The sequence below is a fragment of the Dromiciops gliroides genome, chromosome 4 (genome assembly GCF_019393635.1).
Source record: "Dromiciops gliroides isolate mDroGli1 chromosome 4, mDroGli1.pri, whole genome shotgun sequence".
Taxonomy (NCBI): Eukaryota; Metazoa; Chordata; class Mammalia; order Microbiotheria; family Microbiotheriidae; genus Dromiciops; species Dromiciops gliroides.
The window spans coordinates 336,955,310-336,973,307 of record NC_057864.1 but is presented as its reverse complement, the minus strand read 5'-3'; the positions used below and the strand labels follow the sequence as shown (position 1 = coordinate 336,973,307).

Here is a 17,998-nt window from a genome sequence, read left to right as displayed (position 1 = left end):
GGGGTTCCCTGAGGACCCCCTCTGGACCAGTGTGATTTTCTTTTTTTTTTTTTTTTTACAGTTATAAACTAGCCGATTAGGAGAATGATGTACAGTTCACTTTGATTTCAACAAAACACTTGATAAAGCATCTCATGCTACTCTTGTGGAAAAGATGGATGGTTGTCTGCTGTCATCTGATAGTACAGTTACCTGGATTTGGAGTTGGTTAAAGGCTGGACCCTGAAATAGACATCATAGTTTGATGTCATCTTGGAAACAGTTCTCTCATGGAGCAGGATCCATACCTGGCCCTATGTTGTTTAACAGTTTTAGCAATCACCTGAATAAAAGGATGGATAAAATGAGTGTCAGATTTCAGAGTCAATCAATGTTTATTAACTACCACCTGTGTGCAAAGCACTGCACTGAGTAAGCACTGGGGATACAAAGAAAGACATAATACTGTCCCTGCCTTCAAGAAGCTCACAGTCTCAGACGGTAAGTAAGACACATTTGAAAGAAGCTGAAGGGGAGGGGGATAGCTAGGTGGCACAGTGGATAAAGCACTGGTCCTGGATTCAGGAGGACCTGAGTTCAAATCCGGCCTCAGACACTTGACACTCACTAGCTGTGTGACCCTGGGCAAGTCACTTAACCCTCATTGCCCCACTAAAAAAAAAAATTAAAAAAAAAAAAGAAGCTGAAGAGGAGATAGGAGGGTGTCAGTCTCAGGGCATGGTGAGGCCCTGCAGCTGGGGTGGGAAATTACCTGAGGAGATGAGAGTTTTAGAGTTGAGTTTATCTTGCCAAAGGATGAGTTTCTGGAGATCAGAAAGTCCAAGTTGTAGCCGGGTTGTAGGTGATGAGGTGAATTCTCTGACATTCTCCTTAAATGGTGGAAGATCTGGGAGGAGCTCTTAAGTGAGTTACAATAACTAACATACTGAGTGATAGGATCCAAAAAGAGATCTCAGCAGAAATTTAGAATCTAATCAGATGAAATTTAGTAGTAATAGGGCATAGTGTTAATTGTCGTTTGGTCATTTTAGCCATGCTTGACTGACCCTTTTTTTTTTTTCTGTTTCTTTTTTTTTTTTTTTTGGTGAGGCAATTGGGGTTAAGTGACTTGCCCAGGGTCACACAGCTAGTAAGTGTTAAGTGTCTGAGGCCGGATTTGAACTCAGGTCCTCCTGAATCCAGGGCCGGTGCTCTATCCACTGTGCCACCTAGCTGCCCCTTGACTGACCCTTTTTGAGGTTTTCTTGGTAGAGATACTGGAGTGATTTGTTATTTCCTTCTCCAGATCGTTTGACAAATGAGCAAACTGAGGCCGACAGGGTGAAGTGACTTGCCCAGAATCACACAGCCGGTGTCCAGAGTTGAACTCAGGAAGATGAGTCTTCCTGACTGGAGGCCAGGCCCTCTCCTTCCACTGTACCATCTAGAACATGCTCTGGAACATGATAGCTCTCTTCAAATTATGATGGAATCTCATGTGGAAGGAAAATTAGATTTATATTGTTTGTCCACAGATGGCAGAACCAGGAATAATGAGTAGAACCTGAAAAAGGGGTAGATTCGGAATCCTTGTGAGGGAAAATTTTGCAGTAGTTGGGGCTCTCTCAAAGTGGAATGAGCTGCCTTAGAAGGTAGTGAATTCCCCCTCAATGCAAGTCATCCAACCTATGAGGGACCACTTATTGACTCTGGTGTAGTGGTGACTCTTTTTCTGGTATGGATTGAATTAGACAGGCAGTCCCTGAGATACTTCCATCTTTGAGATTCTGTGGTTCAACATGTAGATTTTGCTATCCTGGGCAGTATATATGGGACATCTTATGTTTAGATTCCTAATGTTACTGTGGATTTGCAGGTGTAATGAATTGTAGACCAAAGATGTGTTTCTGAAGATTTCTCTCAAAATCAAATTCTAATTTATGACATTGGGGCAGTACCCTCTTCATTAAAGGATTCTTCCAGTAACTTTTTTTTCCAGTGTCATTTGTACTGTGAATAATCATGTCCTAATTTCTTCATTTTGCAAATTTGTTTTTTTTTTTTTTTTGGTATATAAATTAAAGACCAATAATAACATTGTGGGATCTAAAAATCCTTTTATTGTGGTGGTATTTTATTAGGACTTAACATTGTTGGAAACCATATTCCCAATCTAAAGGAATTTTTTTTTTTAAAGAGGAAAATGCTTTGAACCTCTTGGGAGGTGGGTAAGGAGGAGAAATCAGGCCCACACGTTTACCTCTCCTGCATTCCCTTTTTTCCTTCCCTGAGCTCCTCCTGAGTGTGTACTCACTCATGTGACCTGCAGGCTTTCTGTCTGGTGGTATTTTCTTTGCTGAATGATTTGGGGGATTGGGGGAGTCTGGGTAGTTTTTTCTCATTTGGTGATTACTACCTTAAAGCAGACCAAGAGAATCTTGATTACAGCTTAGTACAGCTTAGATTTCCTCTCCCCATCCCAAATAACAATGTAAATATCATAGTCAGTCATTTCCGTTGTAGAACTGAATTGCCACCAGGTCAGGAACAGTAGAAGGGATTTCCATTTAGTTATTTGTTGGTTAGGGTTTATTCACTGTTCCTATGTTCTCTCTCTACCCTGATGTGGAAATACCGTAAATAAAATTGGGTATTATAGATGCTGTTAAATAAACAATATCCCATCCTAACCACTTTTGTTTCTTAAGGCTACATAGCCTTGAACATCTTGCTGCCTATAGCAGACCCTCCATGACAGGTTCTTTCATCTGTCTATGCCTCTGCTGGACTCTAGGAGACTGTGGTCCATCGATCAGGTCTGAAGAGAAAGCAGGATTAGTAAAGGGTTCTCCTTGGTCATTCATTAGCTGACACAGGCAGCTCTAGCAAGGCATTTGAGCCACTCATCAGGTCATTAGAGCTCTAATTTGATTTCCTTTGACTTATAGCTATTAGGGAAGTAAAGTGGCTATCTGTGATTTAATTTATGAGTATATTTTTGTTTTAAGATACATCTATTGACTTTGTGGGAGATGCCAGGGCAAAGTTAATCCTTCTTTAACATGATGCAGATTAATTCACTAAAGGGAAGATCCTTAACACAATCAATGAAAATGAGATACATCTCTTTAAGCCTGGGAAATGCTGAAGAACTAAAGGTGCATGTGACCATGCTAGGCAGTCTCCATTTCTTGACCATCCATTGAATGGTATCCTGTAGGTCCTCTGTCACTTGTCAGATATTGGTATGTATATACCATCTGTGTGCTTTTTTCCTTTAGAGATTCTGTCTGCATTTGGGGGCAACCAGAATTAAGTAGTTCAGAGACTAAAATTTGTTCCCTAGACACTTTTTAAAGGAGTCAGTCAGTGAGCATTTATCAAGTGCCTACTATGTTCAGGGCACTGTAATAAGCACTAGGGATACAAAGGAAGGCAAAAGCCTCAGGGAACTCACAATCTGATGTAGCAAACTAATATGTACAAATAGGAGATAATTAACAGAAGGAAGGCACTAGAATTAAGAAGGATTGGGAAAGCTCCCTTTTGAAGGTGGGATTTTAGTTGGGACTTGAAGGAAGCCAGGAGAGGGAGAGTGCTCCAGACATGGGGGCACAGTCAGAGAAATTGCTGGGAGCAGAGAGGTGGAATGTCTTGTGAGAGAAAGAGAAAGTAGGTTAAGTGTCGCTGGATCAAAGATAAGGAGTCAGGTGTAACTGGAAAGTTTGTTTTTTGCTGGGGGGTTGGGGAGTGGGGTGAGTTGTTATTTGGGGCTTTGAAGGCCAAGGAGAGGATTTTATATTTGATCTTGGAGGTGATAGAGAGCCACTAAAGTATACTGAGGATGAGGGTGACATAATCAGGCTTTCCAATGAAACTAGACTGTATCCAAACAGTTAACAATAGCTACAGTGCTTCTCTTTGAAGATGACCTCTCTTCTTCCAAGTGACGTGTGACCCCAAAATGTTCCTCATTTGAAGGTTCATTTTCTAAGTGTAATAAAGACTGTGTCTGTCACTGCTGATTAATACTCTGCTTAGGTCCAGTCATGTACTTCCCTTTGCATCCAGAAGTGCCCATTAATCAGCTTGCCCACTCTCTGCCATGTCTGATTGTTTAATTAAGCCCTCAAAAATACGTTCAAGTAAAACTCAACCTGAAAAAAAGGCAAAAGGCATTCAGAGCACCAGCCATCTAATTCACTTAATTTGGGTATACTGTGTTGCATACAGATTTTGGAATTTCTCCATAAGCTAGCGACTTCATGCAGGTTTTATACAGCACAATGAAAATTAGCCATGCCAGCAACTCTGTCACTGACTCTGGGAAGAGCAGCCGTTAGGGGCTGGCCAGCAGTCAGGAAGGCAGGGCAGTTCTCATGCCTTGGGTGACCACAGATCAGTTAGGGGGAATCAGAAGGGAATTGCCCTCATGAAGGCAATGATATAAGTAACCAATAGGAGCGGTTACAGTCCTATAACAACCAGCTAGGTCAGTTATTGTCTAGGGCGCGGCTACATTGAGGTCAAAAATTGTCTTGGCAGCAGCATATCCAGGGCTGCTCTGCTCAGCTGGTTTTTTGTTCTGTGCCTCAGCCTGGACTCAGAGGTGAATGAGAAGCGGCTGCAGAGGGGCCGGCTTAGGCTCTGTGTAAGAAGAAACTTTCTAGGATGAGGGCTGTCCCAGAGTAGAATGGACTGGATTTGAAGCCTAGATGACCACTCCTTGGGCATTTAATGGGCCATGTTTGTCTCTCTGCCTCTACTCGGAGAAGAGATGAGTCAGTCTACTGAAGGAACTTTGAAAGTGGAAGAAATGCACTTTTTAAAAAGATGATTTATTACTTTGGGTTTTATGTCACAATTTGAGAGTCATTATTGGATATATTTCCTCCCTTTCCATTCTGCCTAGGAATTAAACCTTCACTTGTTTGTTTGTTTTCTTTGTTAAATATATTTATTTCATGTTTTCCCCCCTTCCCATTACATGTAAAAACAACTATTTAAATTCTCTTAAAATTTTTTTGAGTTCCAAATTTTCTTCCTCCCCCCTTATTGAGAAGGCAAGCAATTTGATATAGGTTATATATGTACAGTCACAGAAACATTTCCATATTAGTCATGTTATAGAAGAAAACACAGACAAAAGAAACAAGAAAAATAAGGAAAGGGGTTTTGTTTGTTTTTTGGGGTTTTTGCAGGGCAGTGAGGATTAAGTGACTTGCCCGGGATCACACAGCTAGTAAGTGTCAAGTGTCTGAGGCTGGATTTGAACTCAGGTCCTCCTGAATCCAGGGTCGGTGCTCTATCCACTGTACCACCTAGCTGCCCCCAGGAAAGTTTTTAAAAGTATACTGTCGGGGGGGGGGGGGGGGGGGGGGCAGCTAGGTGGCGTAGTGGATAGAGCACCGGCCCTGGAGTCAGGAGGACCTGAGTTCAAATCCGGCCTCAGACACTTAACACTTACTAGCTGTGTGACCCTGGGCAAGTCACTTAACCCCAATTGCCTCACTAAAAAAAAAAAAGTATACTGTCAGGGTGGGGCGGGGTGGGGCAGCTAGGTGGCACAGTGGATAGAGCACTGACCCTGGATTCAAACCTGAGTTCAAATCTGACCTCAGACACTTGACACTTACTAGCTGTGTGACCCTGGGCAAGTCACTTAACTCTCATTGCCCCACACCAAAAAACAAAACAAAACAAAACAAAAAAGTATATTGTCATCTTCATTCAGACTCCATCAGTTCTTTCTTTGGAGTTAGATATCATTTTTCATCACAAGCCCTTCAGAATTGTCTTGGATCATTGTATTGCTAAGAATAGCTAAGTCATTCACAGTTAATCATTGTACAGTATTACTGCTACTGTGAATAGTGTTCTGGTTCTGCTTATTTTACTTTTCATCAGTTAATGTAAGTCTTTCCAGGTTTTTCTGAAAGCATCTTGCTCATCATTTTTTTTTCTTTTTTTTTTTTTAAATAAAGTATTTTCTTTTTTTTTTTCCAGTTACATGTAAAGATAGTTCTCAACTTTTGTTTATACAAGCTTTCCAATTTCTGATTTTTCTCCCTCCCCACTCCCCTAGACAGCAGGTAATCTGCTATATATATATATATATATATATATATATATATATATATATATATATATATATATATATATATATATAACACATTAAACATATTTCTGCATTAGTCATGTTATAAGAGAAAAATCAGAGCAATGAGGAAAAACCTCAAAATAGGAAAAAAAACAGCACCAAAAACAAAAGAAATAGTATGATTCAATCAGCATCTATATTCCACAGTTCTTTTTTTTTTTTTCCTGGATTTGGAGATCCTCTTCCATCATGAGTCCCCTGGAACTCTTTTGTACCATTGCATTGGTGAGAAGAATATAGTCCATCACAGTAGGTCAACACACAATGTTGATGATACTGTGTACAATGTTCTTCTGATTCTGCTCATCTCACTCATCATCAGCTCATGAAAGACCCTCCAGGTTTCTCTGAACTCCTCCTGCTCATCGTTTCTTACAGTACAATGGTATTCCATCACAATCATATACCAGAATTTGTTCAGCCATTCCCCAATTGATGGGGATGCCCTCAATTTCCAATTCTTTGCCACTACAAAAAGAGCTGCTATAAATATTTTTGTATAGATAGGTCCTTTTCCTTTGTATCTCTTTGAGATACAGATCTAGTAGTGGTTCCTGGGTGTGTATGGTTTTATAACCCTTTGGGCATAGTCCTAAATTGCTCTCCATAATGGTTGAATCAATTCACAACTCCATTTTTTCTCTTTAGTAGGACCTTCTTTGACTTTTAGTTATTTTATTTATATTGTTGTAGGTATTGTGTATCTTGCTTTTGCCTATTTTGCTTTATGTCAGTTCACAGAAATCTTCCCATATTTCTCCAAATTCCTCATATTTTAAATTTCTTATTGCAGTAATATATCAGTCCATTCATGTGCTATAGTTTTTTTTAACCATTCCTCAATCTATAGGTATCTGCTTTGTTTCCAAAGTGTGTATGTGTGTGTATGTGTTTACTCGGTAGTGACATTTATAATTTGATTTTTAATTTTGTTTCCCCTCTCTTAATTTACTAGGAGTTTTTTTTTTTTTGCAAGGTATTTATTTGGTACAAAGGCTAAACATTGTTTAATCTAACGTTTTGGAATAGGAAATATTTTGAAAATATAGTGAAAGGCATTTGACAAAACATAATGCTAATAAGTAATTATCAAAAGATACTTTTTGTAGATTTTTATTTGTGGATTCCCTATCCAAATGAGAATTGCTTTCAGATCTTTAGAAATTTGTAAATACAGTGAATACTTGCATATATTGTTGCCATTTACAGTAGTTATAATTGACACATTGAATCTCCAGTGTTGCTCATGAATTAGGTCCTTATAATCTACAGTGCATGGCTTATAGCTTACACTCTTTGTCAAGGACTGCTTAAAAAATATTCTGTTTGTCTGGAAGCTAGTTTTTCAGAACTTTCATATATAGTTTCTTAACATCTTCTGAGTGTTTAGCATCATCTTTAGAGATGTGAAGCTCTCCTTAATCCCTAGATGGCCCTCCAATAAATACATAGAGTCAATAAGTGCATAGAATACATCAAAAGATTTACCCCATGCCTGAGACTCAATCAAATTTGCCTGGAAACAACACTTTACCTAGAATAGGGATTCTTAAATCTTTTCTGTGTCATTGACTGTTAGGCATTCTGGTAGATCCCTTTTCAGGATAAAGTTTTTTAAATACACACACACACACACACACACACACAAATACTTAGGAATGCATAGGAAACCAACTATTTTTTAAAACTCTTATCAGAACAGAAAAAGCAAAAAAACAAACAAACAAAAAAAGCAGGTTAAGGTTAAGAATTCCTGGTCTAGTTGGAGAAAGGACCATCCATCACAAGCATTTTACTATTGTTGTTGATATTAAAATATGACAAGTAATCTTGTTGATTTGATATTTTCCCTCAGTTTAAACTTTCCTGCTATTTGTCTTGAGTCTCCAGAGAAGTGTAAATAAAATTGGAATTATACTTTATAAATTTTTATGGTCAGAGTATATCTGCTTCTGAAGTGTTTTTCTTTATTTTATAGTCAGTCAGTCAACTAGCGTTTGTTAAGTGCCTCCTCTGTCTGTGCTAAGTGCTGGGGATCCAAAGAAAGGCAAAAGACAGTCAGACATAGATGATTGCAGTTACCTTAAAATATGATATTGTTCTTGAGAAAAAAAGATAACTTGCATTTGTGTAGAGCCTACGGTTCCCTCTTTTTTCCCCCTTCACAGAAAAACTGAGACACTGAATTAAGTGACTTGCTCAGGATTTGGTGGCAAGCCTCAACTGGAGCTGGAACTCTACGGTCCACCATTGTTAACCACACATTCTGCCTCTCTTTTACTTAGTTTTTGGTTTTCTTGCCTGTTTCTCTTTTTTTCTCTTTCTTTCTTTTAATTTTTTATTTTTTGGTAAATAGTATTTTCCCCCCAATTACATGTAAAGATAGTTTTCAACATTCTTTTTTTTTTAAATAAGATTTTGAGTTTCAAATTTTTTTCTCCCCCCCTTCCATCTCCACTCCCCAAGACAGCAAGTAATCTGATATGGGTTAGTATTTGCATTCTTTTCTGAAGTATTACCAATAGATCAGCAGAGCAAGCATTCCTATTTGTTTTTAGACATTTCCTTGGATCACAAGGCCGTCATTTAAGCCAAACAAACCTGAAAACCCTCCACCACCCTTTTAGAAGAAATCTGCCATAGGTTACTGGCAGCCAGAACCAGTAAAATACTGGAGAGAACTGAATTTCAGTGAGATTCATTGTTGAAGGGATCTAGGAATTTGAATTCAGAGGTATTTGATGTATATACTGGAGCCAGACTGAAAAAAAATCCCACCCCAAATAGCACAGGAAACTATTGAGGAAAGTTTGCTTCCATTCAGAGGCTATGGGCTTGACTTGACCTGTGAATCCAGGGAAATCTCTTAGAGGCAGCTGTGTGGTTCAGTTGATAAGAAGTCTGGACTTGGGGTCAGGAAGACCTGAGTTCACATCCTGCCTCAGATACTTATTAGTTGTGTAGACCTGGGCAAGGCATAACCTCTCTCAGCCTCAGGTTCCTCTTCTGTTAAATGGGGATAATAATAACATGTCTGTTACAGAGTTATTGTGAATATCTGATGGAATAACCTTTGTAAAGCATCCTATAAATGCCAGATTTTATTACTGATAAACATTGGTATAGGGTGAAAGCCTCTTAGGGTTTTAGTCCTGACTCTGCTACTGGTGAGCTGTGTTGGTTTTCCTGCTTCCAGTCCTTTTCCCTTGAACAGTCTTCACCTTCCTGACTCCGTTCCTGTGGGGTCCTTTTCCCATTAGTGAGTTCTTCCCAGGAACTCCCTTTTTTGGGAAGGAATCAAACCAGCCACCTGTCATTCTTCTGACCTCCCTGTACCCCCACCTTCTTCTCCTTCCCCTTTTATATGTATTGCACAGAGTCGGGTCCCTGAGGCCAACAGACTGTCTTTCTCTTTCTGCTTGGCACATAGTAAGAGCTTTTAAAAAATGCTTATTCACTGATTGTTGTTTAAAATTGATATAAAATGAGATGTTTCTCCCTAGGTGTTGTTAAGGGCTAAAATTCTAGCTAAACTGTCTAAAATATCTAATGAGTGGTCGCCAATAAATTATAAACTTTAGCAAGAGTTAGACTTTTAAGCATTTATTAAGGAGAATAAGAATTTGGTAAAGAGAGAGAAAAAGGCCTAGATTTCTATCTATTAAAGGGAGAGCACATTTCTAGCTCCCTTCTCCACCAGAGTCCAGAGGAAAAGCGCCTCCGTCTCCTCCTTCCTCCTCCCACTAGTCCGCGTCACTTCCTGATACCAAAGACTCCTGGTCTTGCCCTCAAAGACCTTCGCTTCATGGGCAGAACTCTTCTACAGTTAGTATCCAGCAGGTGGCGTTATTCCAATCGTTACAGTGTGATGTTCAAGGTTTACTGACAGAAGAGAATTACCAGCTCCCTTTCCACAGGAAATAAATGCCTGCCTGTGGATATCCATCCTTTTGGTAAAACCCACTTAACCACTGGAAAATCCTCCTGGTACATGAATTCATGTGGGTACAGTTTGAATAAAGGCAGATGCCGTCTTTTCAGTGCTCTCAGTCTTGTGGTTTGGGCCACAGGGGCTCCCATACTCTAGTATGTATTCATGACATGAGCCACTGAGCAGTCTGTGCAGGGACCAGAGATTGAGGACGCCCTTAGCTAAGAATAGAACAGTTTTAGGGGCCCTTCTTTGGATCCTAAGCCACCCTGGGGGAGTTTGAAGAGGGTCTGAAAGACCTACATTTTTCTTTCTTTCTTTCTTTTTTTTTTTTAGAGTGAGGCAATTGGGGTTAAGTGACTTGCCCAGGGTCACACAGCTAATAAGTGTTAAGTGTCTGAGACCAGATTTGAACTCAGGTACTACTGATTCCAGGGCCAGTACTCTATCCACTGCGCCACCTATCTGCCCCTGGACCTACATTTTTCTAGGGAGTAGGCTATGGAGCCATCCAGGTTTTGCTAAGATCATCTGTTATGGGAGAGGACTCCCCCTGAATCAACCAGAATCACAGACTGGAGGGATAAGGGGTAGGGCATGTGGAATTGCTGTTTTGGGAAAATCAGCAAGGACTGTCTAGTATAGCAAGTAGTTTCCTGACTCAGCAGAGAAAACATTTCCTAGGGGATGAGTGCCAGTGGTTGGACTTGTTCAAGGAGAAGTGAAATTGGTTTGGCAACTGGGTAGGATGGGACAATTAATTAAACTGCTCCAGCTTTTCTCCACCCCCAGTAGCATTTTGATTAGCATCTGCTGCTGGGTAGATGGGAAATTATCCATCATTTATAAAGTGCTTTGTTTGCAAAGCGTTCTACAAATATTATTTCATTATATTCTCAACAGACCTAGAAGGTAGGTGCTACAGTTATCCATAATTTATAGATGAGGAAATTGAGGCAGGTAGCAATTAAGTGATTTGTTCAGGTTCACACAGCTACTAAGTATACAAAAACAGATTTGAATTCAGGTCTTCCTGACTGCAGGCCCCCGTGCTCTGTGCACCATGGCGCCACCTAGTGGTCTTGCCTCCTTATGCTTCATGTAGTATTTTTTCATTTTGATGACTTTTTTTTTCCTTTAAACCCATATTTTATCTTAGTCTAAGGTTTCAAAAAAACCCCGGGGAAGGAGAGAGAACAGATGTTGTTGTCTCCATTTTGCAGAGGGGGTGAAATGATTTGCCTGTCACACAGCTAGATAGTAGCAGAGTCCAAACTCAAACCCAAGTCGGCTGCCCCCAGATTTTCAATTCTTTCTTTGGCAGAAACACATAACCAGGCTCCATCCCTTTTACTGTACGAGGGCATGTATCCAGTGCTGGGTGAGACCTTTCAGTGGAGTGATTGCAGGTTCTCATTTCTTTGATGTCCTTTCAGGAAGAAGAACCTCAGAGCTATCTCTGAACCAGCCTCAAATAGGAACCCTCTCACCAGTAGCAATAATAACATAAGGGGCAGCAAGGTGGCGCAGTGGATGGATAAAGCATTGGCCTTGGATTCAGGAGGACCTGAGTTCAAATCCGGCCTCAGACACTTGACACTTACTAGCTGTGTGACTTTGGGCAAGTCACTTAACCTTCATTACCCCACAAAAAAGAAAAAGAAAAAAAAGACCAATAATAATGATAACAATAATAGCAAGAATAGTAATAGTAATAATAGTTAACTCTTTATGGTTTGCAAATCACTCTACATATATTATCTCATTTTTATGTTACAAGTTGATTTAGAGCCAGGGGTTGAATAGTGTATGTGAACTTTAGCTGATTGGGTTAAGTTCAGAGTTGGAAGAATTGTGCTTCTTCCAGTTAACTTGACCTCACACCTTCCTTAGTCATTAACATTTCTGTGTGTGTGTGTGTGTGTGTGTGTGTGCACGTGTGTGTGCATGTGTGCGCACACAAGCTCACCATGGGTAAGGGGGAAGACAGGATAGATAAATGGTAGAACCCACTTAACCACTATGGAACTTTTTTTTTCTCCCCCCTCCAGGCACTTCTGGCTGGCATGAAGAACAGAGACACCAACTCACCCAACCAGGGGAATGGGGAGCCGGCCAATAAAAGCAAGAGCTCTGGCATCGGGTGGCTATGTGAGGAGGAAACCCTGAATGATGTTACCACCCCCTCCTATAAAAAGCCTCTCTATGGCATCTCACACAAGATAACTGAGAAGAAGAACCCTACTGGGGGAGACCAATTTACCAACTATGAACTCTTTGAGAAAGTCACTTCCAGCAATAGCCCATCACCCCTCCGGCTCCTGAATGAGCAGCGAAAACGGGATTCTAGCAACACTACTCCAGTGGCTGTGGCTACCGGGACTGACAATGACCCCAACATCTACTCCTTGATTCAGAAGATGTTCTATACTCTTAACACGCTGAATTCCAACATGTCCCAGCTGCACAGCAAAGTGGACCTGCTCTCTCTTGAAGTTAGTCGGATCAAGAAGCAGGTGAGCCCTACGGAGTCTGTAGCTGAGTTCCAGCCACCGCCAGAATACCAGCTCACTGCAGCTGAGCTCAAGCAGATTGTAGACCAGAGCTCATCAGGGGGTGACCTGGCTTGCCGCCTGCTGGTCCAGCTGTTCCCAGAGCTGTTCAGTGACAACGAGTTCAATCGGAACTGTACCGCTTGTGGCTTCGTGAACAAGAAGAAGCTTGAGTCTCTTCATCTCCAGCTCATCCGGAACTATGTGGAAGTCTGCTACCCCTCGGTGAAGAACACAGCTGTATGGCAAGTAGAGTGCCTGCCTCAGGTCAACGACTTCTTCAACCGTTTCTGGGCCCAGCGAGAGATGGAGAGTGGTCAGCCGAGCGGCCAGACGACTGGCTTTTATGAGACAGAGCAGGCAGAAACCCCCCATTTCTTGGATGATAAAGAGCAAGAAGAAGCTTTATCCCTAGACCGCAGCAGCACCATCGCCTCTGACTATGTCCTTGATGCTCAGGACCTCAATGAGTTCTTGGATGAGGCCTCTTCCCCTGGAGAGTTCTCTGTCTTCCTCCTACACCGGCTGTTCCCTGAGCTCTTCGACCATCGTAAACTGGCAGAACGATATAGCTGCTACGGGGATGGTGGCAAGCAGGAGTTAGACCCCCAGCGCCTACAGATTATCCGCCGCTACACAGAAATCTACTTCCCTGACGTTCAGGAGGAAGAGGCGTGGCAACAGCAGTGTGCCCAGAGGATCAATGATGAGCTGGAAGGGCTCTGCCTCGACGGCAGCGAGTGCGAGCCCTTGAGGGACGACTGCTACGACTCCTCCAGCCTTCCCGATGATGTGTCCATCATCAAAGTGGAAGATAGCTTTGAGTATGAGAGGCCTGGCCGGCGGTCCAAGAAAATCTGGCTGGTTCCCATTGACTTTGACAAACTGGATATCCCCCCTCCCGACTTTGAAGTGCCGATGTCTGACTATCTTCTCAACAAGGAGCAGATTCGGAGCATCTATGAAAGCAGCCTGTCCATAGGGAACTTTGCCTCTCGGCTCCTGGTTCACTTGTTCCCCGAACTGTTCACTCACGAGAATCTGAGGAAACAGTATAATTGCAGCGGTTCTCTAGGGAAGAAACAACTTGATCCATCTCGGATCAAGCTGATCCGGCATTATGTGCAGCTCCTGTATCCCAGGGCCAAGAATGACCGCGTGTGGACGCTGGAGTTTGTAGGCAAGTTGGATGAGAGGTGCCGTCGGAGGGACACAGAACAGAGGCGTACCTACCAGCAGCAGCGAAAAGTCCTCGTGCCAGGCTTGGAGAGGAGGGACTTCATGAACTATGCAATCAACCCCGAGAGGTTCAGAGAAGAATTTGAAGGACCCCCGTTGCCTCCAGAAAGAAGCAGCAAAGACTTTTGTAAGATCCCCTTAGATGAATTGGTTGTCCCTTCCCCAGACTTCCCTGTGCCTTCTCTCTACCTGCTGTCTGACAAGGAGGTAAGGGAGATTGTGCAGCAGAGCCTTTCCGTGGGCAATTTTGCTGCCCGGCTCCTGGTCAGACTTTTCCCAGAACTCTTTACCCCAGAGAACCTCAGACTGCAATATAACCACTCTGGTGCTTGTAACAAGAAGCAACTCGACCCAACCCGACTACGACTGATCCGCCATTACGTCGAAGCTGTTTACCCTGTGGAGAAGATGGAGGAGGTGTGGCATTATGAATGTATCCCCAGCATTGATGAACGGTGCCGGCGACCCAACAGAAAAAAGTGTGACATCTTGAAAAAAGCCAAGAAAGTGAAGAAGTGATGAGAAACTGTTCAACCTTTGAAACTTGGGGTCACTAAGATCTTAGTGAAGGGTACTCTTGGAGACTCAGATGGTGATTTTTTAGCATTGGTAGGGCATCCACAGGGATGCCCACTTGCAACAGTGGGAAGTGGCTTACTACATTTGCACACTTAGAGACCTACTAAAACACAAGCAACAAAAAGCTTTGAATTTTTTTTTCTGGCCCTGGTTTGAAATACATATGCACCAAGTTTCCTTAGTGCTCAGGCAGACAGACTTTGCTCTGAGCAGTAATTTTCTGACCTAGTATGGAAGGATTTTTTATTCCTTCCTTTTTACTGTTTAAAAGGCAAGTTATGCATCTGTATTGTTCCTCTCCCCACTTTTGCATCTTCCGTTTTTATCACTTTTAAAAAATTAAACAGGAAAACAAACAAAAAAAATCATTGAGCTCTTTGAGGGCGATTTTCATGGGGGAAAAAAAAGTCTTTTACATGGTTGACCTGAAGTACTGTAACCAGAAATTTTCAAATTTAGGAGTTTTTTAAAAGGACTTTTGAAGATTTTTGTCATCTTTGGAAGTGCCATGCTTGTTAGAGCTGATCTCAGTATCAGGCATGGTACATAGGCTATGGGTCCTGCTGTCCATGTCTTTAATGGTTTTGGCATGGCCAAGAGAACCACATTGACATCAGTAGGGTGAAACTGCCCATGTTTTTATTTTCACTGTGATCAATACTAAGGTTTAGGCATGGTGTACATGTGTTATCTCTCATGACCCCGCACTCAATAGAATATTAGGCTCACTTATCTATAGGGGGAAAAAAACACTGGATGATGATAAGAATGTAGACAGATATTAAAACCCACATTTAGAGCACCGTCAGAGTTGTAGCTACCCCTTTTTTCTCCCCCTTATTTCACATAGGGAAAGGAAAAACACATTTCTTGTGAAATTGCATTTTGCTGTTAGGTTCATTACTCTGCTTAAAAACAGTTCCCTTTATGGGGATAAGAAGGTACCACTTGCATTTCCTAGATATATCTCTTCCAAAAGGCAGACTCTAGAAACAGCCTGGTGATTTCATGTCACAGATTCTCAAGAGTGTGAAAAGACTTCACCACACCTCAGTGGCTGCCTAGGAAATCCATCAAAAGATCCCAACACTTAAGGGCTAGCTTGATGCCTGCCCCAGAGCCTCTGCAGTTTGGGCCAAATGCCACACTCAGTCTCAAACTGGACCATACTCTATGTCCCACTTGCCTCACAAGTATCTGCCTTGAAGTTTCCCCATGGACTCCTTGAATTGATTTTATCTTTTAGTGCCTGGTTTATTTCTTACGCCCACAGTTATGTCAGTAGATTGCCATCCTATTTGTCTTATGGCTTGCTATTCAAGGAGTTACAGTCCTCAAAGACCCCAAGAAATCCTTATAAAAAAAAAGATGCTGCCACCTCCCTCATGTTTATGTGGCCAAATCCCACTGAAAATTGAATAGGTGAAACACAAAATTAACAGGTTGCATCCACAGTCTTTATGCAATAGTTATGAATTTTTTTAAATTTAAGATTTTTTAAAAGTTTAATAATACAGCATGACCCTAAGGCTTGCCTTGGGAGTCTGAAAAACCCTTGATTCAAGTCCTGCCTTTGTTTCTGCTGTTTCTACCCTCTTCTCCCCCCCCCCCGCCCCGCCCAATTGCTTCCCCCAAAGATAAGTTAAAGGATTTTTTTTTTTAATCTGGAGTTTTTCTTGAAACTTAGAGTTAATTTCATCAGCCATTGAGCACAATTTACCTTTTTGTCTGTGATATTTATCAGTTTTCACAGCATCAGAAATTAGAACACATTGATTATATGTAGTTGTCTTAAAACTTCCCTGTCACCCACAAACATTAGGGATTATACCTAAGTTAATGAAACTTCCGTTTGTACAAAGATTGTCCAAATCACAGAAGCACTCATTGGCTTCGGGAATGGCCAAACAACCAGGAGTTGCCCTGGGAGCCACCAGCGGCATATTTTCTTTTATTTGGGCCTTTCTTGGTACGCCTTAGCCTTCCCTCGTAGGCCTGCTCTAAGGATTGCGGATTGCATCTCCCTCCTACCAGCTCATTCCTCAGTGAGACAGCTCAGTCGAATTACTGAGGACTTTGTAATAGGTGCCTATCCTCTGGAGAGCATCTCTTGGCCAATGAAAAGGAACCTTGTTTTTGGAAGATGAGACACAGCCCAGTTGCTCCTCCAGAGGTGCAGTCATTTCATAATCTATTTTTTTTTTTGGTCGGGGCAAGTGGGGTTAAGTGACTTGCCCAGGGTCACACAGCTAGTAAGTCTTAAGTGTCTGAGGCCGGATTTGAACTCAGGTCCTCCTGAATTCAGGGCCGGTGCTCTATCCACTGCGCCACCTAGCTGCTCCTTCATAATCTATTTTAAAAATACTCATCTGCCCTGTGGTTGGTTTTTTGGTTTTTGGTTTTTTTTAAAGAGAAATTAGCAAGAACAGGAATCAAATGAGCTTCTTTGTACCCTCTGTGTTTTCCAAATCCATGGTGAGCTCACTCTCCCTTATTGTCTTAACTGCCTAGGATTTTGCCTTCCAGAAGGCAATCCGAAGGAATAAATTCCTGTATAAAGTCATAGAAAAATCCGCAAAGCCATTTCTTATCTCTCCTAGCCAGGAAATGCCTCCACATCGTTACTCAACCCTTTGGTATGGTGTCTTACATGTTGTCATCAGCAGGCTGCCCCAGTCCACTTGTTATATTTAAGCAATAGAAGTACAAAATATTCGCCTTTTCCCCAGGAGTTTAGAAGCATTCTGACACCCTTTTGGCATTCCCTAAAATGCGCGCGTGCGTGTGTGTGTGTGTGTGTGTGTGTGTGTGTATTTTTACACCTTGTGCTTCAAAGGCCAGGAGAATTAGCACTGTTATCTCCTAAAATTGATAGCACACACTCAAATCACCATCACCTGTCTGTTTGTGGCATCTAAAAAGAATGTACAAGGAGAGTCATGAATGTAATTTAAATCCTCTAAGGCTGTGTCTACATGATCACAATCCAACAGGGAATAAAATTATGCCCTGTGTCATAGGTGCTCTAATGTCTAGTAAGGGAACAATTCCCACTCTCATTGTTTACCTTTTTACTGGCTTTTTTTGGGGGGTGGGGTGGGGAGAGGGTGAGGAAAGGGAGGGAGGGAGGGCAGGATTAATCATTAACCAATCAATTGGATCTACTTTGTAGGGGACTGAATTGGCAGTTAAAAGTGGTAAGAATAATCGGGTTGGCCATGGTCTGGTTATTATGGACCTGTATACTGTGGCCTTTGTTCCCAACTTGGTCTCTGAATGTTTTGTTTCATGCTTGATTAGGGGTGGGGTAGGGGTGAGTCTAGAGGAGAAAACCTGACAGTGGCCAAGTGAGTTCTCACCTTGTACAGATGGGCAGGCAGAAAATTAAAAAAATAAATGTCCTGAAGGGAGGAAGGTGGGGACAGGAACAGAAGACAAGCAACACCAACCATGGGGGAAAGAAAGCAAACAAACAAAATGCTTGCCTGTGTAGATCCAGCCTTAACACTTTCTGGCATCCTAGATAGAGCAGACCACACATAAAGGGGATACCAGAGT

The 17,998-nt window shown here is 41.8% G+C and overlaps 1 protein-coding gene across 2 annotated transcripts in view; it reads left to right on the top strand.

Annotated features, from left to right (window-relative positions):
- Positions 1 to 15,893, top strand: part of BEND3 (BEN domain containing 3) — a 74,514-nt gene extending 58,621 nt beyond the window's left edge. For both annotated transcript variants that reach the window (XM_044005037.1, XM_044005038.1), the window contains exon 4: positions 12,122 to 15,893. In XM_044005037.1, the coding sequence (XP_043860972.1) occupies positions 12,122 to 14,380 (2,259 nt within the window). In that variant the 3' untranslated portion in view covers positions 14,381 to 15,893. The remainder of the gene's footprint in view (positions 1 to 12,121) is intronic.
- Positions 15,894 to 17,998: the final 2,105 nt, after the last annotated feature.